The following is a 27425-nucleotide window of genomic DNA, read 5'->3' as shown; positions in this document are numbered from 1 at the left end:
CTTCATCAACTTCTGGCCACCCATATTTCAACTTTTGTTGCTGACTATCTCTAGCCATTGTACTGTTTTCATTGGGTCTACAACAACTCACTGTGGCCAACTTGCCATGGCCAACTTATTGCAGGACCACTCTCCACGGGACAAGAAATGCTGGAACAGAATCATTAAAGGATGCAAAAGGAGAGAAAATGAAATGTGAATGACAATTGAATTGTTGAATTGTCCTGTAGTGAGTTGAGCATGATGAGTTGTCCCTTGGTGAGTTGTCTGGGGCAAGTTGGCCACGTGAATTGGCTGGGCGAATTTGCTGTCCGAGGCAAATTGGCCGCAGCAAGTTGTACCATTCTGGTTTTCATCTACCTCTAGAAGAGTTGGTCTCTAGTGAACCATGAATGATTCCAAATATATGTTGTATTGGAGATGATTAATTAGAAAGCAGTTTTAGGCATGGAGCTGTTTTTGAACTTTCCTTGTACAGAGAGGTAACACTGCAAAAATCTGATGCCCCAACTTAGTAGCCTGTGAGCAATGTGTTCTCCCAGAAGACTAGATTAGAAAAGGGCTCCAATATCTCTAGAATAGCTCTATGAAGCTCCCCCACCAAATGTATGCATACTTGTATGCATACATATTTTCAAGAAGTAGAAGGACAAAATTAAAGAATTCCTATTAATGTCATCATGAATTAAGTTTTTATTCCAATTTCCCATTTCCAGCAGCCACTGTAAAATATTCTTCTGTTCAGAACGGGTTCTGTTCTATGCTGATCTCATAGGACTTTATATCCCACAGTATTCATCTCTTTATCTTCTAATAATCCTGCCTGGGTTTCAACCTAATCTCCCACACAACTGGATAGAAACCCACATTCTTGGAAGCTGAAAATGCCTATGCTTTTTAAAACAAAAATGCTTTTTTTCAAGAGGAAGGAAGTCCAAATTTGGACAATATGTCATAGTACCAGTTTGAAAACTCATGCCTCTTGTTCAGGGAGAAGCTTCTTGGATGAGAAGCAAAATGTCTCCAAGGAAAAAACAAAGTCCAGTTGCCTTTAAAAAAAACACTTTTGGATTGTCTCTTAAATGTACCCAGCATAATAAAAAATGTGAATTCTAATAGATGACTTGCTATTGCAAAAATAGAGAGATTGGCTATTATCTTTTTGCTTACTGTATTACTAGACATGCTGTATTCTGTGATATGAAATTGAAAGACCTGATGGAACATAGTTTTTGGCGAGATTTTTTTTTTAATTTAATGAAAGTAATTTACAGAGCAATGCATACTTTAAAAGTGAATCAGAAGTACAAGTGTGAGCAGAGCACTTCCCGCTATTAATTAAAACAGCTATGAAAGCCTGACCAAAAAAAGGCCACTATTTTTAAATATCACATTGAAAATATGCTGCTGTAATAACGGGAATCATTAAAACAGTGGTGTTTCTGTTGGCCTTTCAAATAAATGATGCATATATTGTGATGAGTAGACAATAGGGGATGAGCTTGCATGAAGCCTGAAATACTTCTCTGGACATTTTTCGAAGTATGCACACCCCTAATAAAGTACTATTGTGATTTCATGCTGTTTCAGGTTAGTGAGAATCAAATACATAGAGGAGAATTACGATTTAACATAGGGGTGTCAAACCCAAGGCCTGGGGGTTGGATCTAGTCCACAGGGTGCTTAGATCTGGCCCACAGGGCCACGGACCCTGGAAACAGTGAAGGACTGGCCCGTGGTGCCTCTGCCAGTGAAAACAGAACTCCGTTTTTGCTGGCAGAGGGTTGTAGGAGGCTGTCACAGCTGAAAATGGAGGTCGGGAGCCCGTTTTCACTGGCAGAGCGCTTAGTCCACCACAGGCACTCCAGACACGAGTGACATTGAGCTGGCCACACTCACACCCACCCCCCCAAGGTCAAAAACAACCCTAATGCGGCCCTCAATGAAATCGAGTTTGACACCCTTGATTTAACATATTCTGGATAGTACTGTTTCAGTTTTGATTATTTTCGTTCATACAGAATATGGGATTTTAAGAGTATTTTACTTGGTACTTTACAATACCATCAATATGTATTATATTCTAGAAAAAGTAGAGTCATGCTTACCTAGTAAATTGGAATTATTAAAATATTTCTCCCATGCAGTGGTGGTGCTGCTTTTCTGTTTGGGATTGGTATCTTTTGTTTTTTTAATGGAAATATTTTTAATGATATAAGGTATTATAGATGTTAATGAAAATATAGAATGGGAAGAACAATCATTTTTATAAACATGCTTATTATTGGAGCAAACACGAGAGACCATGTATTGTATGTCATGCAAAAATCCAAAGCTATGAAGAACAGGTGGGCTTTGGTATATGACAGTAAAGGAGCCTGCCATAAAATGAATTGTTTTATGATCATAAAATGAGTCAGTCATGTGACTGATTTTATGATATTTTGCAGCAATTGTTAAGCAAACATCATATTTGTTAAACAAACCAATGATTTACCGTGGATGTGGTTTGCCAAAAACTGGAAATTCTGGTATTTGGCAAAGCCATAATAAAATGTGGTCATGTAACTGTGGGATGCTAAAAACAGCTGTAAATGCAACCGTGTTGCCAAATGACTGAAGTTTGGTTTTGTGGTTGCAGAGGCGGCCCGATAGTTGGAACTTCAAATCTGGGCCATAAATGCCTTTTTTTGTAACTTTGATTGGTCACTAAGTGATTGGTTGTAAATTGAGGACTACCTGTAGTAATAATACATGACAGCATAGGTTAGAAGTGTGGACAGTCTGGTTCAAGTCCACCTTCAGTTATGGAAGCTTTCTAGCTAACATTGGCCAGTGCAATATGCCTCCGTTGTCAATATAAACATGTAAGCTATGTTCAGATTGGTGGAAAGAAACATAGAAACATAGAAAACTGACAGCAAAAAAAGACCAATTGGTCAATCGAATCTGTCCTTTGGAGTTTTTTGAATTACTATTTTATTACTTTTTTTTAAACTTTTTGTTATGTTTATCCCAAGCTCAGTTACTGATGTCTGACCCATTACTTCCATTGGAAGTTGGTTCTAAGCTTCTACTATTATTTATTTGAAATAATACTTTCTAACATTACTTTAACGAAGAGAGATTAAATCTAATAATAGTAATAGTATCATCAAGAGACAACACAATAATTATTTCTAACTACTCTTGAAAAATGGGTCACAGTCTGCATAGTTTATATTTATAATTTATATTCTTTGACATCTCCATCATACCATAGCTAAATTATCCTTACTGATCCCACATGAAACTGGCATTCATGTACCAGCTGTCAAACTCTTGCTACCAGACTGTTGCCCCTAAATCATGCCTTTACTGGAATACTAACTGGCAAATCTCATTGAGCCAATGGGGACCTATTACTTGTACTGTACTCTTATATTTGTATACATGTGTGTTTGCAAATGTTCCCACTTAATGGCTGTAAATATTTTTATAGCCAGATTGGTTAGTCTTTTAAGAATAATACTTAAGCAACTGAAGTTTAGGCTACAAGCCCTTATTTCCTAGTTTTCTAATTCTGGGCATTACTCTACAAGTAAAATGCTACATTATGTCTTTGAACTCAGGGAAACCTATTCATACAAAAAAATTATAACCAATACTGGCACAAAATTACCAGTAGATTATAAATTATGGAAAATGTATTTATATAGAGCACAGATTCCAAACAACTCGATTATGCACTTGCAGAGTAAAGAGAACTAATATATTATTTGGAGCTGGTTATCATCTGGTATAAATAGTTATTTTTTGCTAACATACCGATTAAAAAGAGTTATATAGCCCTTTAAAATACAAGCTTTTGATGTGCAGTGGCTTCTTACATACATGTATGTTATTGTACCGTATATGAAAGGAAGTATATTGGATACACTATTGGTAGATCGTTTTTTAAAAAATAATAATAATGTAGTAAACCAGGGGTTGTGAGTTAAATGTTGCACCAACCTAAGCTGATCTTTTCTAAAATTCTGCATGTTACATCTTCCAGCCTGAGCAAGTCACCAGAAAGCCAGGAAGGAACCATACTGATCAGAATGCTAGCTTTGAATTTGATTGATGCAGGTTCAAATCTAATTTAGCCCTACATTTCATATAGTTAAATGTGCCACCAGTCCTATGGTGACTTAAGACTGAGACGCCAGAAGATTAAAAAATGTTCATTTGAACTTCCCACATTACTTTCCACTGTATCCTGCATTTAGTTATTTTTTGTTTCCTTTCAAGTGGCGAGTGCAGAGAAAACCTCAAAATAGTGATATCAGCCTTTGGGTCATTTATCATCAGATGGTTTTACTGCCTTGAAAGACAGGTATAACTATACTCTTAACAATTATTCTAACAACAAAGCATGTTTTTAGGGGGTCTCCATTGTGTGAGTGGCCTCCCCCACTCCCTCCCAAAACTCAAGATTTTTGTCCACCCTACTTCATAGATAAAATGAACGAAGGAAACCATTTAAAAAAGGGGGGGGGTTAGAAACGTCCTTGGAGATTATCTAGTGCGAGTTTCCGCTCAAGGCAAGCCACCCACCACTTTAGCAGTGAAAGCTTCTGCCAAAGAGCTTGAACAGGTGTGGGGAACAAGGAGGAGGAAAATAAAGGGCCTAATGCAGAACTGAGGACCAACGGTTTATTCTGCAGCTTTAGAACGACTGGCGGATCAGCCCCACCTTTGAGCAAACAGCGCTGACGGCCTGAATAAAGGAGCCCAAACCCAGAGTCGGGGCCTTGCCCACTGGGGAACCCCGTCCTCTCCCTTCTGTCTGCTCGGCCTGCCTTCCATGTGCTTTGGGCGGCGGTAACAGCAGCCGAGCCACCGCCTCCGGGCGGAGCCCCAGCGAGGAGGGGAAAGCTGATTCTTCTACTCCACCGCCCTGTGCCGCGCAGCCTCCTCTATCTCTGCCGCACACGCGCCTGGAGCGGGGGAAGGGGGAGGAGGAGGAGGAGGAGGCGGCCAATGCTGCCGCCGCTGCCACAGCTGTAGCTCCGCCAGCCAGCTCGGGCAGACAGGAAAGCAGCCGCCTCAGCAAGCATGGCGGGGCTGCGCTACCCGTCGCAGAGCAGCTACTGCCGCGTCGCCACGGCCATGAATCTCCTGCTCGGCGTCTTTCAGGTCCTTTTGCCTGGCTTCCGTCTGGGAGGAGCGCAGGGCCAAGGTAAAGAGCCTGGCGAAATACTCGGGGGGCTGCCGCCCCTCGAGTAGGGTCTGCAGCGGGGGGTGAAGGCGGGGGAGCTGGTGTGTGGGTGGTGGGGTGGTCGACCAGAAGAGGTCCGGCTCTGACAAGGGCGAAAGTGGACTGAGGTTTTCCACCCTCGCCCCTCTCCCTCCCCCCCTCTCTCTCTGCGCCTCCCTTTGTGCAGCAACGACTCTGGCTGCTGCCTTCCCGGGCGCCCAGAAAGGGGAAAAAAAGAGCCGCGAGCCAGTTCCCCTTCCTGCCTCGTTGCTTAAAGCTAAAAAAAAAAAGAGGGGGGGGGAATCACGACTGCTCGTTCGGAGCTCCTTTTGCACGAGCGTTGTGGCAGATCTGTAAATAAAGGGGTGGGGGAGCCAAACCTGCCGAAGGCGCGTTCGCACCCTGTGGACGCTGCTTTCATGACTTGCCACCGCCGCCCCCTCTCTCTTCCCGCCCTGCTCGGGCAACACGCTGCTGTTGCTGCTGCTGCTGGTGGTGGGGTTCGCGTGGCTGAGAAAACGCCGCCGCCACCCCTCGGCCAGGCTCTCCCTTCTGCCTTTCCCAGCCTGCCTAATAGAAGGAGGGGGGGTGGGTTGTTCGGACTTGGGGCTGCTGAGATATCTTTTTTTCGCACCACCCCCCCCACCGTCCCCGCGACCTGCTTGTTTCAAAGAAGAAAAGGCCAAACGCGCGCCTTTGCCAAGTCGGACTCGGCCTCTTCCACACTCCCCTTTTTCTTCGCGCGTGGTGTCTGCAGCAGCGTTCAATATGGAAGCGCCTCTTAGCCTCGAGCCTGAACAAAACAAAGCCTGACCGCATGTTTGGGCCGCTCTGAAACGCCCGGGTCCTAGAACATAAGAACTCGCCTTCTTTCTCTTAACTATATTAAGATCCAGGTCTCCACGATTCTCCCTTGACCTGGTTAGAAGTGATTTGGCACTGATTGAGGTTTCTACCTCTTTCTCTCTCCCCCCCCCCCAATCTAGCAATTGATCCTATTCCCAATGTGGTGGAGTTGTGGCAAGCAGAAGAAGGGGAACTCCTGATGCCTGCTAAGGTAAGGGGAACATCTGGGAAGAGATAAATAGCAGAAGGGATATGGAGGTTTTTTTTAGCACCTATAGAATAAGATCATTCTTCCCCTTAGAGCAGTGGTTCTCAACCTTCCTAATGCCGCGACCCTTTAATACAGTTCCTCATGTTGTGGTGACCCCCAACCATAAAATTATTCCTAAAACCATTGAAAATATGTGTTTTCCTATGGTCTTAGGCGACCCACAGGTTGAGAACCACTGCCTTAGAGGGAGATAAGGTGTCTCTGGAAAAACAAAAAATTTCCGTACATTGCCAGTGTTTTTCTCTACATTGTTCTGCAAGTCATGATGGCCTAAGATTTAGAGATGGTGGTGGCTGTGGCTGAAAAGCAATTCACCCATGTTCCTCTTAACCGGATATCAGCAGCACTGCAGGCTCTATTTTGCTGTAATTTCAGAGTAAAATAAATAAAAGGCTATACACCAAAAAGGTACTGTGAGCTTCTGCAAGATTTCAAAATCTATTGCACCTGATAATTTTGTAGGACAAATCCATTGACATATGATGGCAGTACTGCTTCTATAAGGGAAGGTTGCTGTCAGCAGATCTCATGAACTTTTAACATGTGTTTAAAGCCCACTTCTTTAGGAGGAACATTGTATCAGGATATGTTTATAAAGATATTTTTTTCTTGTTACAATGTAATGCTGATTTCTCTTGCCCTCCCACCCCTGTTAAAGTGAGGGAATATGGCCACTTAAATTGTGAAGATACTCAATTTATTAATTTTAATTATTTTAAAATTCAAACTTTTAGGAAAATTCTTAAATAGAAGGTGGGTGGTTTTCATTTAATAGTTTTTAATAGTTGCCAATATATTTTCTTTAGCAGCTATCTAGGTTTGCATTTTTTTCCCCATTTTCTGTCTATAGTTCCACACATTCATAAACAATGCAATATTCATGATTATGGTTTTCTGTAATCATGTCTTTTAATTTAGGTATAATCTCAAATGAGCTGAAAACAGTTTATTTCTAAGTACTACAAGAGCTTTCCTGGTGCTGCCCAGATGTGAAAGGTATAACTTTTCTTATCCCCAGCTGCTGCAGGAGTTCATATGGTTAGATGGAGGCCTCATATGGCAATATAGGTCAAGGCCTCAGGATTGGAAGAACTTCTCCATATGAAACCTTCCATGGCTACCAGAATAACTACCAGCAGAAGAGGGTCTGGCATGGAAGGAATGTATTTGGGGAACTTACTTCAGCTGCTTAATCCCACAGTGATCATTTGTAGAGCATAATAGTTCCATCAACTCCCTAGATAAAATAAATCCTCTTTGGACTTAAATAACTATGGTAGAAATAAAGTATGTGTGAGCATTATTACTGAGACCATTTCTTACTATGCAGGAGTGACTTTTTTTTAAAAGTAGATTTATGTGAATTGGTGTCTGTGTGCTTATGTCATTTAGTCTTATGAAAGGGGTAACTCCTGCAATGATCTTGACTGCAAGTTCCAGGTACTTTAAAACTTAGTATGTTTATTTTCTGGTTTATTTTTTAATTGATGAAGTGTATATTCATTTGTTTTATCTAAACTGAAGGTGGTATGTTAAAAAATTGCATGCTTTTATGTTTAGTTAGTTGTAATAGCCCATTTTTATTAACTTCAGAGTGTTGCTACATTTTATTTATACTAGTGTTTTAATTTATGACATTATTAGTTACTGAGTTCTGTTTAGAAAAGCAAAGGAAGGTGTTAACTTTAAGTAAAATTAAAGTTATTGTTTTTTCTGGATTGTCAGAAAGCTGGCTAAAATAAGTTTAATATTGTGTATTACGCCAAATTATTGTTTGTCCAACATCAGTGTGCACTGTGCAGACAAGGACAGCACAGTAGCTGAAAGCTTATTACTATAATATGTTTAGCATAGTTTACATCATCTAAATCAGTTGTATATTATATTTTCATGAAGCATATAAGTAAATATTATTCCAGATTATTATATTACGCCATCAGTTAATTATGTATGACTAAACCAAATGGTCTTTTGTTTCACAATGCTTTTCTGCCTTCCTTTATGAACAACAGTGCATGTTGCATGCAAAGTTGACCTTTGTTTCAGCCATGCGTAGCAAGGTGAAGCAGCCCTCATTGGTGCATTAGTTTAACAAGCAGCAATGATTATCTTGATGAAGCAAATGAGTTTTGAAAAAAAGCTGAATCTCAGTTTTGTGCAATTGGAAACGTTCTGTGAGCATCTCCCTATTTCTCCTAACTACATTTATAGTATGTTGGTTTGCTACTGTCATAATTCCTAGGCATTAAAACAATGGTTTTGGCCAGTAATAGGAATGATTGTCTAACAGCTCTGAAAGATATCGAAATGAAAAAGTTGACTGTAAGCTTTGAGTAGAAAGATAATAGAAACATTTCTTTCTTTTTATGTTACTTTAACAGAAATATTTTTTTCTGTAAAAGTATGCTTCAGATTTTTTCTTAGTGAAAAACGTTTTACTAACATGACTTCCTATTCATATAGAAATTTTGCAGACACTAGTATGAAAATAGATTGGTTTCAGTATACCCACAGCCAATTTTAAAAAGCAGAAGTGACTTTAGAATAAAGACTAATAATTTCTTCCTTTGTCTACCGTGAGATAGTTTGAAGTAGATTGTAGAAAAGCTGGAGTGTTTTAGGTACTTCCTAAATGCCTTTTTAAGAGAAAATTCAATTTTAGGTTCATATTGTTCAGTTTTTCTGTCAGGCCTGTAGTATTTTGTTTAGCCTCTATGTAAATCCGATGCCAATATTAAGTAGAAAGTGAATTAAGAGTTTCATTTTAAATTCTCGGTTATGAAGTAATGAGACTGACGTTCTTATTTTAGAAACTGGTGAAATCTCAATTTAAATCTTGAGTAACTTTGAAATGCTCATGAAAAGAATAGTTTTTCCCCAATATTTTTCAATAGGCTTTTTCTAATATTCTTCAGGAATAGATAGAAACCATAAAGCAAAAGTGATGAAGTGCTGCAATTCAAACACTGCTTTGTTTATAAATTCTTAATTGCATTTTCCCGTATTATACTAATGCCATTTCTTGCTACAGGATATCGATTTCTGGGAATCAACTGCATTAACGCTTGTTCAACTAATGACTTCTAGATAATCAGTTGCCAAGGGCAATTGATACAAGTTATGGTATATGGTACAAGTTACCATATTTTGTGTCCATTATGGTTTATAAATAACATGTCTATTATGAACTGGTAAAGATACCAGATGCCTAATCTCCTATTTGTCCATGGCTGTCTTAATTCCTATGTAGGAACACAACTAAAATAAGACTGATTCTCCAGTGAATATTTTAAAGTCTTTTGTGGGTGCATTTTTTACTCCATCTTGAAGAGAGTAGTATTTTCTTAATTTTGTGGGACACATGTACATAGATTAAATAAAACAGAGTGTAAAAGTATTCTAAAAAAGAAATCCTGTCCCATTTGTGTACATTCTCATAGGTGTCTTAACTAAACTACAGTATTTTTCGGAGTATAAGATGCACCGGAGTATAAGACACAGCTTAGTTTTTGGGGAGAAAAATAGGAAAAAAATAATCTGCCTACCAGGTATTCATCTGGCTAGTGTCCTTAGTCTGGTCAGCTTCAACACATTAGTTTGCTGGTTTTGAGCATGTGCACTTTTTATGCCCTGCTTGGAGATAGAAAACAGCTTTTAAAGCACAGCTGATCTTGAGAATAAGAATATGCAGGCGAGGGAAGATCACTTCGTTAGGGCTGAAAAAAAGCTTCTAAAGCACAGCTGAGAGTTGGAGGGAGCAAGCAAAGTATGGAGATCGCTTCACTTGCTTACTAGTGCCTCGTTAGGGCTGAAAAAAAGCTTCTAAAGCACAGCTTCGAAAAAGCCACATTTGGAGTATAAGACGCACACAAATTTTCAGCCTCTTTTAGGGGGGGGAGTGTGTCTTATACTCGGAAAAATACAGTATATGTTTATATGTTTAAAGTATTTGTAAGTAGTCCTTGACTTACGACCACAATTGGAGCCCAAAATTTCTGTTGCTAAGTGAGAAAGTTAAGTGAATTTTGCCCCATTTTATAATCTTTCTTGCACAGTTAAGTGCCAGAACCTCCCAAATGCAATGCGTGCGCAGCCTTGCGCATGCACTTTACCTCTGCGCATGTGCGTGCACCCCCTGCATGCACTCTGCCCCCGCACATGCGCATGGGCTCCCCGCCCATGCCCTGCCCCCCACTCATGCACGGCAAAGACCAGATGGCCGGCAGGAGGTGCATCCGCGTGCACGATGGAGCTGAACTGGGGCAACGGCTTGCGTGCCCATAGAGAGGGTGCTACGTGCCACCTCTGGCACTCATGCCATAGGTTCATCATCACAGTTTTAGGATATTACTCCCCAGATCTGTGGACAAGGCTGTAGGCTATAAAAAGAAAAGACACTTGTATGCTTACGTGTTTCCCATGTACTTAAGTGTGTGCTATGATATCATAAGAGCTGGATGCATTTTGCAATTAGGAAAAAATTGGAATTTTCATTGTCTGTATTAAGGATGTGGCATATGCGAATGTGGGAAGAAGAGGAAGCTACATTTTGTAGTCAGAAATACAGGACTTTTACAGTCTTGTTATTTCCTTGTCAAGGATGATAGAAAAAAAATAATCTCAAATGGGAAAACCTTTAGAAGTGTGTGTATTAAGCAAAGTCTATCTATTGATACTTCTCAGAAGGGAAATGACATGTTTAAGTTTATTTGAGTGTTACTCAGTGGAATACACAAGGATAATATGCCACGAGCAACAGGGCTGCTTGCTATAGGATTTTGAGATACTGCTTTCCCAGGGCCTAATTTATGGAAAACAAATGCCATTTGTTATGTATTATAGATTTCCTGGACTTTCCCATGAGTCTTAATGCAGCTATTAAATGTTGCTGATAGTCCGGCTGTTGTCCATCTCTTTGTCTAGTGCTTATTATGGTTCATCACACAATCAGCCAGATGTTCACACTGGATTTGGTATTTTTGTCTACCTATCAAGTCCTTTCAAAGGACCTGGGATAGGCAGATGTGGATGTTTGATGGTGTTAGATGTATTGTTGCAGCATGTAAGCTGTTCTGAGTAAATCTGCCTTTTGCAATTGACTGATGGTGAATTTGTCATAGCCAGCAATGTTCAAATGATGCTTTAGTTGTTTTGGGATTGCACCCAAAATGCCTATTACTACTGGTACTATCTTTGCTTGCTTTTGCCACAGTCATTCTATTTCTCTTTGCAGGTCTTTGTATTTTGCTATCTTCTCCAGTTCTTTCTCTTCTCTTCTGCTGTCTCCTGGTATTGCCTTGTCCACTATCCAGACATTGTTATCTTTTATATCAACAGTTGTTAAATCTCGGGTCTTATGTGGCAGGTGCTTGTCTGTTTGAATTTTAAAGTCCCAGAGAAATTTAGCTTCTTTTCTATGACTTTCTCTATTTTATGGCTCATCACACAGTCACCAGATGTTGAGACTGGAATTGGCATTTTTGTCTACCTATCAAGTCTTTTTCAAGGACCTGGGATAGGCAGATGTGGATATCTGATGGTGTTACAGATATTGTCACTACCATTAGTACTACCTGTACTTGCTTTGGTCACAGTCATTCTATTTTTGTTTGCAGGTCTTTCTATTTTGTTATCTTCTCCAATCTTCTAGAACCGTGTTGGCGAACCTATGGAACAGGTGCTGGAAGTGGCACGCAGAAACATCCCGCGAGGAATGCATGGCCTTGCTGGCTCCTCATCTGCGTTCCTGTGCACACACGTGCACCAGTCAGCTGGCCATCATGCGCACGGGAGCAACGAAACCCAGAAGAGTGGCGTACCGTCACACATGCGCAAGCTGGCACCCGAACTTCTGGGTTTCATCGCACACATGCGTGATGGCCAGCTGTTCATCAGGCGCGTGTCCATGCCAGAAATCAAAATATCAGGTGCCTGCTCGCGCATGTGTGACGGAACACCGCTCTTCCGGGCATTGGTGCTCCCGCGCGCATATGGTCCAGGCGAGATGGTTTCGCGTGCCATTTCCGGCACGCAGGCCAGCACGTGGTGACCTAAAAGGTTAACCATCACTGTTCTAGAATATCTTCTATTCTGCTGTTGCTCTATATTTTGTTATTGTTATTTATTTTGTTACATTGGTCTTATGTTACATGTCTTAAGATTTAGGCATTTACTTCAAAAGGTTTAAATTTTGCTAGTAGCATTTTTCAAAAATTGGCATGCAAATGTTAAAACATATTGTAGTATGATAGCCTAATTAACATGAAACATCACTGAGCAGTTACAATACTGGCGTTGCCAAAATAAAGTATATGCAGGAAATGTATGTTTGTTGCTGAAAAGCTTTCTGGTGTTTTCTTTGTTTACTAGGCTGAATCAGAGGAGGATGTGGAGGAAGATCCCCAAGAGCAGAGGTAAGCAAAGTCAACTTTCAATAAGAGTCTGACCAGTTGGTCCAGGTAATTTTCAGTTATCAGTTCTTTCTGGCAGTGACTACAGTAGTTAAGTTAGAAAATTTAGTAGTTTCAGTTAAGAAAATGTCCAGCTCTGCTCTGCAGCTATGGCAGATTCCCACTGAATTCATTCTGTAGCATTCCTCACAGTATCAATAGAACGGATACTTTAATGTATATTGCTTTTTTTACTAGAGAAATGCAACACAACTATAGTTTATAATTACACAACTGTGTATAATTTGACTTATAATAGCATCCATAATTATCTTTAAAATAGTTGACATGTTCTTATTTAATTCTTATTTATTTCTCTGAGAAATGTACTTTTTCAAAGAAACAATATTTTCAAGGGAGCAATATTTCTAAAAGCAGATCAGTGCTGATCTGTTTTACCTTAGATGAATTTTATATAGAAATGTAGTCTTAGGTAGACATACTTCTAGAAAAATAAATATAAACAATGCAATTCCTCCTGTTATAAAAATAACATTAACATTATTGCTCAGTCTCAGTTAAAATACTACCCTTCTTAACAGAAGTAGGATTTTATAGATAAAATATAGATACTTCTTTCCAAAATATTCATGTAAATGTTTTAAATAATGCAGAAACTTTAAAATTTAAAACTAAATGCTGGTTTTATAATTTGTAGTTATTTCAGTTGCCTTACTAACATTAGAAAAAAAATTGTACCATATCTTTTCAAATGGTTGAATCATGCCTACTGCAGGTGATAATTCACTGCTCCCTCCGCTTGTTCTTATTCTCAAGAAAGAGGAAGATTTTATTATTGTGCTTAGTTGTAAGTTGCTTCATTAACTTTCCAATCAAGTACAGATATCAATATGTTTGCTGATTAATGGATATACATATTTGAATTGTTCCCAATATAATGACAAATATAATCAGTTTTTTCTTTAATTAGCTAGCATCCTTTCTTTGTTGCATCTGATTACACTTGATTTTGTAATTACTACCATATACCGTACTTGCATATCCTTAACCCAATCAAGTTAAATCCAGGAACCACCTTGAACTTTTAATAAATACTCTATTTTATTTGTCAATAAATTGGAAAGATGAATATATAGCAATTTCTAAAGTATTGATAAAATATCCATAATTTGGAACAGCATATAATATAACATGTAATATGGCAATACCTGTTTCCTTTAAAATTTGAGATTAATTTTAAAAACAATTGGTGATGTAGAATTTTTGTTATATACTTCAGAACATCTTTGCCTTGTCTTTTTCAAATCCTGTAAAATTAAGATGAGGAAGTTTTGTTTTTTATACACCAAATTATTATATCAGATTAATTTGTTGTATGTGAAAAAGAAAATGGTTGAATGTACGAAAAAGGCTCTGTGGAAGTGTTCCTTTCTAATAATCCGTAGGATTTAATTGAAGGTCAGAAAGCCATATTAGTGCTGATTGCTCTCAAAAGTCATATATATCTTGCCTCCTCCACCCCCTTATGTAAAATAAACACAATGTCTTTGTAACTCATGTATGCACATTTCACTAAAATATAATTCCCCTCTAATTTTTTAAAACTGTTTTCATAAAATTGAAGAATTGAAAAAAGCGTAGAATACATTTTTTGGTATATATTGTAATACAAATACATTTCTCATAACTTCCTTATCTTTTATTAGTTTCATAGTGTTTCCTAGAAATGCTGTTTCATGTATTTCTGTTTTATTATGTTTACTTGTTCAATTACAAATTTGTGAAATGAAAAATTTAAAATTAAAAAATGTACAACTTAATATAATCCAGAAATAGACACAGACAGTCCTTGGGAATCTTTCCCTATATAACACTCATTGTATTGGATCATAGTTGCTAAAAAGTACAGTTTAACATGCCAGGAATGTTTAGGGTCAGTTTTCTCTACTTAGTCAACTTTGAGTAAAATTCAATATTCTTTTTTTTGTTCAGATGTGAGATCATTGATTGACTATAGAGAGATACAGAAATTCATAATTTTTAGGAGCATTGCCATTGCTTGCATCCATATCTTTCATCATTTGGAGTTCTGTACAATGAAGTCACAACTTTGAAGCCTACAATAATTGTTGCAATAATATTGCACATTTCAGGAAATGGGGAGATGTTTCAAGTGCTGTTAGTATGTTCCCTAGTTTTACGGAAGATACTGTTCTGAAAACAATTCTTGTGCAAACGACGTGCTTTTAATAGATGTGAACCAGGCAGTATGCATAAAGACATTTGTGAGACTGGGCTAAAGCTGCCATACTAAAGATAAACAGGTATATAAGAAGAGTGGATAAAAAAGCCAGGAATTGTCTAAAACAGTGTTTCTCAGCCTTGGAGGCTTGAAGATATATGGACTTTCAACTCCCAGAATTCCCCCATTTCCTTAGAGGGAAATAGATAAGAAGGAACCAAATTGTTAAGGAAAAATGTCACCTGAACCAGAGAAAAGAAGTTGGACATGAAGTTCCTGAACACTTGAAAAACTGCAAAATCAACAGCTACCAGATTTTTAAACGAAGAAGGCAAGAGTAGCTTCCATTACTGTAAAGCAAGCACTCTGGGGCAGTGGTGGGGTTCAGACAGTTCGCACCACTTCGAGAGAACCGGTTGTTAACTTTCTGAGCAAACTGGTTGTTGGAAGAAATCACTAGGGCAGAGAACCGGTTGTTAAAGTACTTGAATCCTACCACTGCTCTGGGGGATAAAGAGTTCGGAAGCCTGCATGCTCTTTGCATTGTCTTTGGATTCAGATTTGGCAGCTTCCATCCCTCTGGCAGGTTGAGGATGGCAGCTTAGTTGAGCAGGATGTGGGTAGGTGTGGATCCAGGTGTGTGTGTGTGTGTGTGTGTGTGTGTGAGAGAGAGAGAGAGAGAGAGAGAAGGTGGGAGGGGAAGAACAAATTTACATTGTTATCAGTAAACTTGCTGTAACTTTAGATTCACTGGGCCTCTTGTGTATTCTTTAGGAGTGAATGAATGTCAGTGTTTGGATAAAAGTGATTTGAGTGGCTGTTGATCAGTAACACTTATGGTCACTCACTCACACTCACAGCCCTGATCAACAGCCACTCAAATCACTTTCAACCAAACACTGTTGCTGGGATTTGTGTTGTTTTCAGGCTCATATTACCACACAGTAAATTGCATACTTAGCAGCTTTTCTTTTGAGGGATAAATTTTAGTAAAAGGAAAATAAAAACTTCGCTGAGGGGAAGAACCTGGGTAAAAAACCGAGTTTGGCATTCTTTAAACTTGTATTGATTAAAAACAGGCAATGGAGCTGTGATATTTGAAACATTCTTATGAAATTTGGTATAGATGCCTTCATTTGTTTGCATTCCTGGCATTTTAAGAAAAACTTTCAGAGCATATACACAATAGGTGGGAAGCCCACATGCCTCATCCCCAAAAATGTGTGGTTCCTAGTGTTACCAGAAATTTAAACTTTATCATTGAATTTCAGCACTACCATTTGTCTGTAAGGTCCAAGCTTTAAGTAAAAGGAATTTACTTTTCTTTTTACTTAAATTTCCATTTTTCCTTCTGATTTTTTATAGGTTAAATAACTAACTAAATAAATCTAATGTGGAAGGGCTCTTGCTGCATCCTGTGAATTCCTGGAAGAAGGCAGAAAGAATGAAAGTGGATTACAGCTAGTCCTCGAGTTACAAATATAGTGGAGCATGCCCATTCCATTCGTACCTCGAGGATTTGTGAGAATGAATCTTGTACCTTGAATAAGATAACTCCCTGCTTTCGGCCATGCATTTGCTAATTTTAATTAAGTGCACATGAGGTATCTCAGTGTGGGGAAGGCTGGGGGGGGCTAGTGATGGAACAGGCCCCCAAGGCCTCCCCAACTCACTAAGATACCTCATGCTTCCCACTTTCTGCCACGCTGGACTCACTTACCTTGCAAAGATCTGTCTCTTCTCTGCCACAGTTTCTTTCGCTTTGAGGGAGAGAAGAGTCAATGGAAGCTCCTGGGCAGAAAAGTGTTTGCTGCACCTCTCTCCTACTCCTCTCCCACCCACCCCCCAACCCTTTTCCACACAACCGGGACACTTTTCACCCAGACAGAGACTGGATGCTTCATCTGCATGCAAATGGGGCCCTTGAAAATGAAGGGATTCACTCCCTATTGAAACACCTCACAGACACCTATGAGGCCTTTGAAAACAGAGGGATTCACTCCCTATTGAAAAACCCCATAGACACCTATGAGGCCTTTGAAAACGGAGCAAATCCCTCCGTTTTGAAATGCTCCATAGGTACCTATAAGGCCTTTGAAAATGGAGGGATTCACTCCCTATTGAAATACCTCATATACGCATATGAGGCCTTTGAAAAGGGAGGGATTTACTTCATTTTGAAACATCCCATTGATGGCTATGAGGCCTTTCAAAAGGGAGCAAGTCCCTCCATTTTCAAAGGCCTCATATGCATCTATGGGGTATTTCAATAGGGAGTTAATCCCTCCACTTTCAAAGGTCTCATAGGTGTCTACGGAGCGTTTCGAAACCATTTTCAAAGACCCCATAGGCATCTATGGGGTTCTTCAAAAGGGAGTGAATCCCTCTGTTTTCAAAGGCCTCATAGCAGTGGTGAAATCTAAAATTTGTTACTACCAGTTCTGTGGGCATGGCTTGGTGGTGGGGGTAATGTGACTGGGTGGGCGTGGCCAGTTTTTCTTTACTTTTAAAACCATTTTTTACATGTAAAGCCATGTAAAGCCATGTAAAAAATGCTTTCAAAAGGCTCTGATGATCCCAGCTGAGTTGCCTGATCGTCAGAGGGTAAACCCTCTGCCGATCAGGCAACTCAGCTGGAATCGTCAGCTTGGATCGTCAGAGGCATTTAAAAGAAAAAAAAGTCTCTGATGATCGCGCAGCTCAGCTGAGCATGGGGGGCGGGGGCAGGGATTTTTACTATGGTTTTCCAAACTGCCCACCGCCATTGCTACCTACTTGCCCGAGCCAGTCCGAACCGGGATCATTTCACCCCTGCCTCATAGGTACCTATGGATCGTTTCAAAATGAAGCAAATACCTCCAATTTGAAATATTCCATAGGCACCTATGAGGCCTTTGAAAATGGAGCGAATTCCTCCATTTTCAAAGGCCTCATAGGCATCTATGGGGTGTTCCAGAAGGGAATGAATCCCTCCATGAAGCTTCTCAGTCAGGTCTCCATCTTGGTGAAAAGTGTCCCAGTGGTGGTAGTTTTTTTGGGGAAGAACAGGAGACTGGCACTGCAAACACTTTTCACTCTGAGAATGAAAGTTTCTGGGGTCTGTGATCTTGTGAGTGTTCAGGCATCCAGTCTCTGCAAAATAGGATGGGTGCCTGAACTCGTGCTATATTACGGCACCCAGGAGCTTCCATAAATTCTGCTCTTTCTCAAAAGCAAAGAAATGGTGGCAGAGAGGAGACAGATCTTGTAAAGTAAATGATTCCGGCACGGCAGGATAGGAGGGGGAAGCAGTTGTGGGGAGAGGGAGTGGGGGAATAGGGTGAATATTGCAGACCTCTGCAGTCATTTATAAGGGTGTACAACTGCCCTGGTGCTTCAACATTAGTAATTTTGGCACTTGCTCGTAAACACTAGGGGGCACTTACCTTGTAACTTCGAACAGGTGCTAAATGAATGCTCATAACCCAGGAATTGGCTGTAGTTGCTTTTTCTCAAAGAATTTCAAAGCACATTGAAATGTCAAAAAGTTACAAATTCTAGGATGAGTCTGGAAAAATGCATGCTCCAATAATGACTGCATTTCAAATATTTCTTGATGAACTACAAGAAAGGGCTGAAGAAAAGGGGCTATATTATTGGAATGGCATTATGTGAAGATGCTGAACAGCGGAATTCAACTTAAAATGCTTTAATTTTTGTATAACTGCATGAACAATTTAGGAAGTCCTTTTACAAAAATTCTTTTACAAAAAGGATTTGTGAAAAATAATTCCAAATTATTTTGCTACCCAAATTTCTGTTGCTAAATGAGTCACAACCATTTTACAACCTTTTTTGCTACTTTGTTAACTAAATCACTGCAATTGTTAAGTGAATCACATGGTTGGTTAGCAAATACAACTTCCCCCATTGGCTTTTCCTCTGTCAGATGTCATCTCGGAAGGTTGAAAATGATAGTCACATGACCACAGAACATTTCAACCATCGTAAATACATGCCAATTGCCCAGTGTCAAATTTTGATCATATGATCATGGGAATGCAGTAACACTCGTAAGCGCAAGTACTGATCAAAATTTCCTTTTTTTCAGTGCCTTTATAACTTCGGTCACTAAATGAATGGATGCAAGATGATTTATCTTGAAGAATAGCGCAAAATTATATTTCCTCCATGTTTGATTGTACTGCATTTCCCCATTGCTTGGCTCACTCTAAGGGCATGGTACAGAGTGTGGAGGCTGGTTGGGGAAAAAAAAAAGAAAACAGCAGAGCATTCTGGCATTCACAAACTTCCAGTTCTTGATTTAGACCATGGAGTGGCAACCAATATTTCATGAATATTTATCTTGGAAGGTGGGCAAGCTGCAAATTAAAGCACAGAATTTATATTCATGGATCCAATTAAGCACCTTCGGGAAACAAGCCAAGGAAAAAAAATGTGAACTGAGGAAATGCCAAATATTCTTGTGAGGAGATATTAAAGCTCAATGTCACTGGATACATTTTGGATAAATGTTTTGTAGTGGCCTTATTTACTGTGGCAATCATTTTTAGACCATTTTCAAAAAGTCTTAAAAGTTTGCTTTATACATGTCAAATTAAAAATAATTATCAGAGTATGTCTAAAATGAGCAGGTTCAGAGTATGCCTTTGCTTTAAATTAATATTCAGAAATTTTCCCCCAAATAAAAACTAAGGCAGCTAGATATAACAGAATAACAGAGCTGGGAGTGACCTTGGAGGTCTTCTAGTCTAACCCCTGCTTAGGGAGGAAACCCTTAGCTTCTTAAAAATATCTCTCTTCTTAAAAACATCCTGTTGGAGCACCCACAACTTCTGGAGACAAGTCATTCCACTGATTAATTGTTCTAACTGTCAGGAAATTTCTGCTTATTTGGAGTCTCCAGTACAATTTGAAGTTAATAAGTATTTATATTGTAGACTTAAAAGTTCATGAACTATTAAAAGTTTATGAAACTAAGATTGGACCAAGAGCAAGACAAATAATATCCTGGGAAATCTCAAAGAACCTCAGGTTAAGAACTAAGGAGCTTTCTCACATTGCCAATGAAGAACACTGAATAACAATGGCTTGTAAGGCAGAATCGCAAGGAAAAATACACTATCCCAAAAAAGTACCGCTGACAATTTTCAGTTTGCAAAAGATCATGTGGATAAGTCAGAATGCTATTAGAAGAATGTTCTTTGGATGGATGAGACCAAAACAGAACTTCTTGGCTTCAATGAATAATGTTATGTAGTAGGGTAAAAGGAAACCATTGCTTGAGAATCTTATCTCCTATGTTAAACATGGTGGCCCATCCTACGCCATGAAAGCAGTTTCATGTTTGTGTCATGAAAGCAGTCAGAAGTGGAGATGGGCACAGGCCAGGAGCTTGCCTTCTCTATGACTGTCCAGGTTTATGGAATTCCTTGCTCCCTGATGTAAAGATAGGCTCTCCTCCCTTTGAACATTTAGAAGAAAATGAAAATAGCTTTTCTATTGCTGGGTTTTCAGAACATTTTAGAAATGTTTTTGCCATGCAGTTCTACTCGGGTTTATGGCTTTTCATTTTTTAAAATGGTATTAGGGTTCTTTAAGTATATGAGTTTCCTAGAACCTAATGATTGGGATAGAAATTGATTTTTTAAAATTTTCATTGTTTTAATCCTTTCTTTGCAACAATGAATATTACATGGATATCCGGTAACAATATTTTTTTAATCATAGATTAACAAAATACTGAATATAAAAGGAAGCACGATAAAAAACTAAAAAACACTGTCAAAACCTGTACAAACACAAATACTCCCAAAAAGTATTTGAAAATTAGAACCAGTTTGGTCTCAGTGGTTAAGGCACAAGGCTTTATTTGATTAATTATGGACATTAAGCCCATGGAGAAATAAAATGGAAATTTCTGCATTAAAAAAATTAGTCTAGTAACCCAGGTTTTTCTGGAAGCTTCCATCGAAGTACTAACCAGGCCTGGCTCTGCTTAGTTTATGGAGATAAGCCATAGTTGACTAGGGGCTTCCATCTACCTGTCCTAATTTGTGATGCAAACTTTTAAACATCAGAACTGCTGTCCACGGAGCCTTGTTTTATGAGTTAATCTGTTTATATTGTTTCAGTAATTTAAAAGTAGAGACACAATTTGAGTAAAAGTATCCTTAACTGAAGGATTCTTAAAATCTGATGTTAAAAATGTTCAGGTAGTACTATTTTCACAGTTTAAATACTGTTAATCTAAAGGAAGATGCATGGTTATTTTCCAATGTTTGCTACTGTGCATAATTAAAAATATTCAGTTAATTTGATCTGTTGCGCTATTTTTCCAGTCATCTCCAACCTTTGACTTTGGTAGCTTGAATATGGGCTATGGAAGTGCATAATATCTGATAGGTGCTAGGTTAAAAAAGATTGTCCTGTCCTGTTTCTCTACCCTGTGTTGTTTTAGGGTGAGAGTGTACATTCTTTTGCCTTTCTCTGCATGAAAAATAAGTACAGATAATCCTTGATTTACAACTGTTCATTTAGTGACCGTTCGAAGTTACAACAGCACTGAAAAAAGTGACTTACGACTATTTTTCACACTTATGACCATTGCAGCATCCCCATGGTCACGTAATCAAAATTTGGATGCTTGGCAACTGGCTCATATATATGATGGTTGCAGGGTCACAGGGTCCCTCTTTTGTGGCCTTCTGACAAGCAAAGTCAGATTCATTAAACAACCATGTTACTAACTTAACAACTGTGGCCATAAGTCTAGGACTACCTGTATTTATTATGATTTTATAGTAACAGAAACTATTGGTGTACAATCCTTCTCAAGGATTCAGTAGATGATTCGTGAAAAAGGAGCTGGAACAGACTGCAGCAGGATATGTAGCAGAGATCTATCACAAATGTAAGCAGGCTTTCACAAATTCGCTAGCCAAATAACCTGGGACAAAAAAAAAGGGGGGGGGGAATGTGTCTTGCTCTGCCAGAACACTCAGTATTTTAAGAGTATATTTTAAGAGCAAAATTAGACTTCCAGGGCTCTTTCGGGAATGTTGTGCTGTCATTTGGTTAGCTGGTGGAAGGCTGCACCATATTTGGTGTTCTGATGTTCAATATTATTTTTAGTTTTCTCCGTCTCTAGATCCGTTGCCCCATGCAGTTTCTGCATTATACCCCATACTTTATGAAGATGTTTCTCACTTTAAGATATTCCTTCAAAATACTTCTCAGTTGCTGTTGACTTCATTCCAATATGGGTAGCTATTTAGAAGAACAAATGGAAAGTTTGATTACTATATCTGCTGACAAGACAACTTCCAAACGTCCCTTTTATTTTACCTGTAATGCTTGCTTCCTTCATATTTGATCTCAGACTTTGTCTTTCTTTATCCCTCAGCTCTATTTATTTTTCCATCTGTCTTCTTTGATAATGCAAAAACAATTTGAAGAGGGCAGAATTTTAAAAATGCTGACATAATCTTATTTGCTAAATAAATAATTTGATGTAAAAGACCTTTCCCCATATATTTTCCCATCCTTCTGTTAAATAAACCCTGAAATCATGTGTCCATCTTTAGAAATGTACAAATTTGTCAATTTTATTTTCTTTCAGTTCCCAATATCTATATTTATATCCCAAAATTGCACAAGTTAGTTTTTATTTTATTTATTTTTTTAGAAAGCACCAAACCATATATAGGATCATGCTTAGTTCTGCTAGTATAACCAATTCATAATCTGTATTTTCTCCTCCTGTAGATGCATTTGTTGGATGTAGAATTTTTAAATATGGACAAACAGCAATTGTTTTCTGGTTGCTATATACATTTTGGAAATGTGAATTTGATAAATTTATATCAAATTATAAATTTTTAAAAAATATTCCAATCTCCCACTAACTTTACTGGGTCTTTGTGGAAGCCCTCCCTCCTGGCAGCCAAGCCTTCTACACCTTGAGGGATTTCAGAGCCAATTGAAGGACAGATAGTCCATATCTAAATTTCTATCAGCATTGACTCTGGAAGGAGCAGAAAACAACAGTAAGGCTGGAGGCTGAAACATATGATAAATGGTTACAGGAGCTGAGTATGTCTTAATTTAATGAAGATAAAGACTAGGAGTGACACAATAGCAGTCTTCCAATATTTGATAGACAAATACAAAGAAGAGGGGGACAACCTATTCTTCACATGAGGGCAAGACAAGAAGTAACAGATGGAAACTTATCAAAGAGAGATCCAACCTGGAATTGAGGAGACATTTCCTCATAGTGAGAACAATTAATCCGTGGAATATTTTCTCTTCAGAAGTTTTGGGTGCTCCAACACTGGAGGTTTTTAAGAAGAAATTGGACAGCCGTTTGTTCAGAATGGTATAGAGATGGACTAGAAGTCCTCCAAGGTCCCTTCCAACTCTAACATTCTGTACTGAAATTCTTCATTTTATATGTGCTAATTAAGATCTTTTATAGTTTCTAATGTTTATTGCATCTATATTGGTTCAGTTACATCTGTTTGAAATCTCTTGTAATTCAGTTGTGTTGCATTTTGTCATCTGCCTTAAATTTATTAGAATATAACAACTATTTTTTATTTTACTTGTTTTGTATTTTTTTATTTTCAGGACCATTGATTATTCAGGTGGCTGCCTAAAGTTAAAAAAGAATTTTTACATTACCTTATTTCCTTATTTAAGGAAGTAATTTTAATTATACTTCGCCATGATTTGAAATACATACTTTCATAAGCAATATTTAACTTGAACTAAGTATATGAGATATTTGGTTCAAATGGCTAATCAAGATTAGATCTCTATGCATTTGTGAAAGATGTATGATTTGAAGTTTTGGTAAAACAAAACTAAGTTTATATAGCATGTAGTTTTGTGATTAAAAGTTATATTTCATATTCTAATTTTAGAAGTAATAAAGATTGTTCATAAAAATGAATATTGGAATTGATAGGCAGAATAACATTTAAAGAAATTAAAAATAAGAAATCAGTTAAATAAAATCTTCAGTGTCAGCCCTCTGCTACATTTGTGGACTACAAAATTGCAGTACTATATTTTCAGCTTGGTTAGAATTTCATTTTGGATTTTAGATCTTGCTTAGTCTACTAAGACAAGAAAAGATTAACATCAAGTGTCACTTTTAAAGTATATGCCATCTTGAATAACACTGTGTTGAAATGCTTTACAATACTGTACTGTTTGCTATTTTCAAAATTCTGTTCAAGACAAGTAGCAATAGAATAGATTTGAAAGACTTCTGTTTGACCAACTCTTTGACCCATGACATATATGTTTTGTTGCCATTAACTACTGTTCTTCGGTGCCAGTTTGATTTCTGTTGCAGTGTTTCCATTTATAGTGTTTTCCCTCACCCTTTTTCCTATAGTGTTAAAGAGTTTCTGACCAGAAGGATTACTCTTTGTAATCCATTTCTTTCAAAATTAATTTGAGTTTTGATCTATCTAAATTCTGTTTAAGATGTAGTTGACTTTAAACTTACAAAACAATATATTTGCATAGAAGGACTGGTTTTATATTAGATGGATTAGAGGAGGGGTGTCAAACTCGAGGCCTGTAGGCTGGATCCGGCCCACAGGGCTGCCTTGGAAACAGGTTACCTACATTGACAGATCCTTTATATAATTGCAAAATCTAGTTTACATTATTTATTTAAGACTAGGAATTGGATTGTATTAATATATAATGTATATATAACGTATAAAAATGTGGCCGGGTGTAATGACATTTTACTTCCTATTGCTTCAAATTGTGTTTTCTTCTTCTCTTCTTTAATTGCATTTCCCTTCTTTATAACAGAGATATCCTCAGTGTGCATAGAATAGGGCCAAACTCTTTTTTTTTCCTTTAAAAGTAACCCTTTTATTTGGAGAATATTTATGGCTATTTGGATCTAGATTATCCCTGGTCATTCCATGGGGCTACATCTGTGTATTAAAACATAAGCCTTTGTGTTACCAAACAAAGGTTAAGCTGGATTTGCATATACAATCTCCTTTGGGATAAAAGATGTCAATGCAGATTGCATGGACTTTTGACCTAAGTGCTCCACATATAGATACGAAGTTCAGTATATAAAGTCAGAGAATGGAGCAAAGAGCTGGCTTCGTGCTAATAACCCCTTACAACATGCACATGCTAATAAAAGGTATTCTTGAAATTTTATTTTTAAAAACCTGTTAAAATTCTATCCGCAGTTAATTCGTTTATATATGTGTGTGTGTAAAGTATATTGTTAGTATATTTTAATGGATTTTATGTTTAGATTTGTCTTATTTATATAATGAGTTTACTTCAGGGTGGATTTGATTTAAATCGAGTTGATTTAAATCATGATTTAAATCATGATTTAAATCACTAGTAAAAAGGCTTGATTTAAATCAACTCGCTTTAAATCATAATTTTTAAAGAGCAACTGTCATCTCTGCTACTCCTTTGACCCACTGTTGACTCACCGATAGTCCCAGTGTTGCAGAATATACAGCCTCATGCTACATAATTAAGCTCCATTTCATGCTGAATAAACTAAATTATTTATGTATCTTAAATAGAAAACTATCTTAAGTTTTTTATTAAAATAAATTCGATAAAAATCAAAAAAATCCGATTTAAATAAAAAAATCCGAGTTAAATAAAAAAAATCTGATTTTTTTTGATTTTTAAAAAAAAAATCATTGATTTTTATCCACCCTGATTCCAGTCAGCCTCTGGCCACATCTGTTGTTGTAACTAAATTCTTCTATCTCCTTTTAGTAGTAATATAGTCTGTCTGATTTCTTTGTGTATTATGTGATGATATCTATGTGTGTAGGTGTCATTTTTGTTGTTTGAAGACTGTTAGCAACAGAGACACCATTGAATTGGCAAAAACTGATAAGTTGTTTTCCTGTTTTCATTTGTTTGCTGTATGTACAGTCCAATAACATTCTTGCCTTGCTGTTTTCATCATTGGCATTCAAGTCCCCAAGCAAAAGCAGCACATCTTACTTGCATGTTCTGTCAATTTCAGATTGAACTTGACCATAAACCTTGTCAGCCTCTTCTTCTGCAATAGTGATTAGAGCATAAACATGCCCAGCCTGTCACATAGACTGGTTGTCTAAAAGACCTAACTGATTTTATTCTGTCCATTTATTACACTGTACCCAAATATTGTCTTTGCTTTATCTTTTATAACTTTAAAAACAGTGCAATCACTTCTTTGCTTATTATCTTTTGAGTAGTAAGCAGTACGATCTTCTAAGTGTCCCATTCCAGGCCATTGCAGTTCTCTGATGCAAAGATGTCAGAGTGCAGTAAATTCATTTCGTCTTTCACTGTGTTGACCTTTCCTGTCTTTATGCAGCTCACATTCCATGTTCCTACAGTACTTCTATTTTTACAACTTCAGATTTTATTCTCTTTAACTTGCTATCTGGAAAGCCACACCAGAAACAATTCTGAGAAGTTCTCAGCTCTTTTTTAGTAGCATACCTAGTGCCATCTGATCTGAAAGGCTCGTTGTCCAAAATTATATTGTCAATAGCTTTATCTTGTCTACCCATGTAGTTTTACCATTGTGGTTTTCCTGACAAATATAAAATTATGCCTTTGCCATTGTCAGTAGAATGGTCTTTATCTCTATATCTCACACACCATCATATAACACTGCAACGTAATATAGATATCTGCTTCTTTTAGCTGGTGTCAGCCTTCCAAGTAGGCCAGATCAGGAAATGGACAAGAAATATTGGAACTCTGCTTTGTTGTTATAGTAACAGAATCTTGAAAGCCTTTAGCATTTTCCCTTTCTTGATTCAGAATCAAGGCATTATTTCTTCAGATTTCTGAGTATCACTTTCTTTTCTTCCCAGAGTTAATTCATGTTTTGCTGTATCACATTGTTACTTCAAAGTCATCTCTATAGTTTTCTGTAGCTGGGCAGCTGGATGAGCTTCATGCCTTGGATAATCCTGTTGAAAATATGTACACTCCCAGTGCTTTTTATTCACTCCACTCAGCAACACCCTTCACTCTGCCATAGTGAGGCAGCATAGCAGGCCTTGGGGTGATTACAAGCAGCGTTGAAGACAGCAAATGAAATGGTTGCCGGTTTTCCAAGGAAAACATTCAGTTTCACTGCTCATATTCTTATCTAGCCGTACAGGTCGCTGTAAAAGCAGATATATGTGTAACAATTGGATCTGTCAGTCTAAGTATTATGAAATACAAGATCAGAAGAATTAAGGTTTTAGACCAATTCCGTTAATATGGGCAAGGTTATATGGCAACGCCAACAACAAAACAGATTACAAATATAAGAGCAGTTATCTTAAGCTGAATTTTTATGTTACATCTGACTTTGAAATATACTGTCTGCATCAGTACTATGTGTTTCTATGATTAAAATTGTAATAA

The 27425-nt window shown here is 37.9% G+C and overlaps 1 protein-coding gene across 15 annotated transcripts in view; it reads left to right on the top strand.

The window, feature by feature from the left end:
• The first annotated feature begins 4679 nt into the window (after positions 1-4679).
• TMEM131L (transmembrane 131 like) overlaps positions 4680-27425 on the top strand; it is a 69060-nt gene continuing 46314 nt past the window's right edge. For 8 of the 15 annotated variants that reach the window (XM_087874484.1, XM_087874485.1, XM_087874483.1 and 5 more), the window contains exons 1-3: positions 4868-5203; positions 6208-6278; positions 12708-12751. In XM_087874484.1, coding sequence (XP_087730610.1) covers positions 5080-5203; positions 6208-6278; positions 12708-12751 — 239 coding nt within the window. In that variant the 5' untranslated portion in view covers positions 4868-5079. Of the gene's footprint in view, positions 5204-6207; positions 6279-12707; positions 12752-27425 lie in introns of all 15 variants that reach the window. The other 7 variants (XM_087874482.1, XM_087874478.1, XM_087874480.1 and 4 more) reach the window with 2 other exon arrangements.

Source organism: Pantherophis guttatus, chromosome 8, assembly GCF_059756535.1.
Source record: "Pantherophis guttatus breed Tessera chromosome 8, ASM5975653v1, whole genome shotgun sequence".
In the NCBI taxonomy this organism is placed as follows: domain Eukaryota; kingdom Metazoa; phylum Chordata; class Lepidosauria; order Squamata; family Colubridae; genus Pantherophis; species Pantherophis guttatus.
The sequence above is the reverse complement of the archived record's forward strand: the minus strand, read 5'-3'. Positions and strand labels throughout refer to the sequence as shown.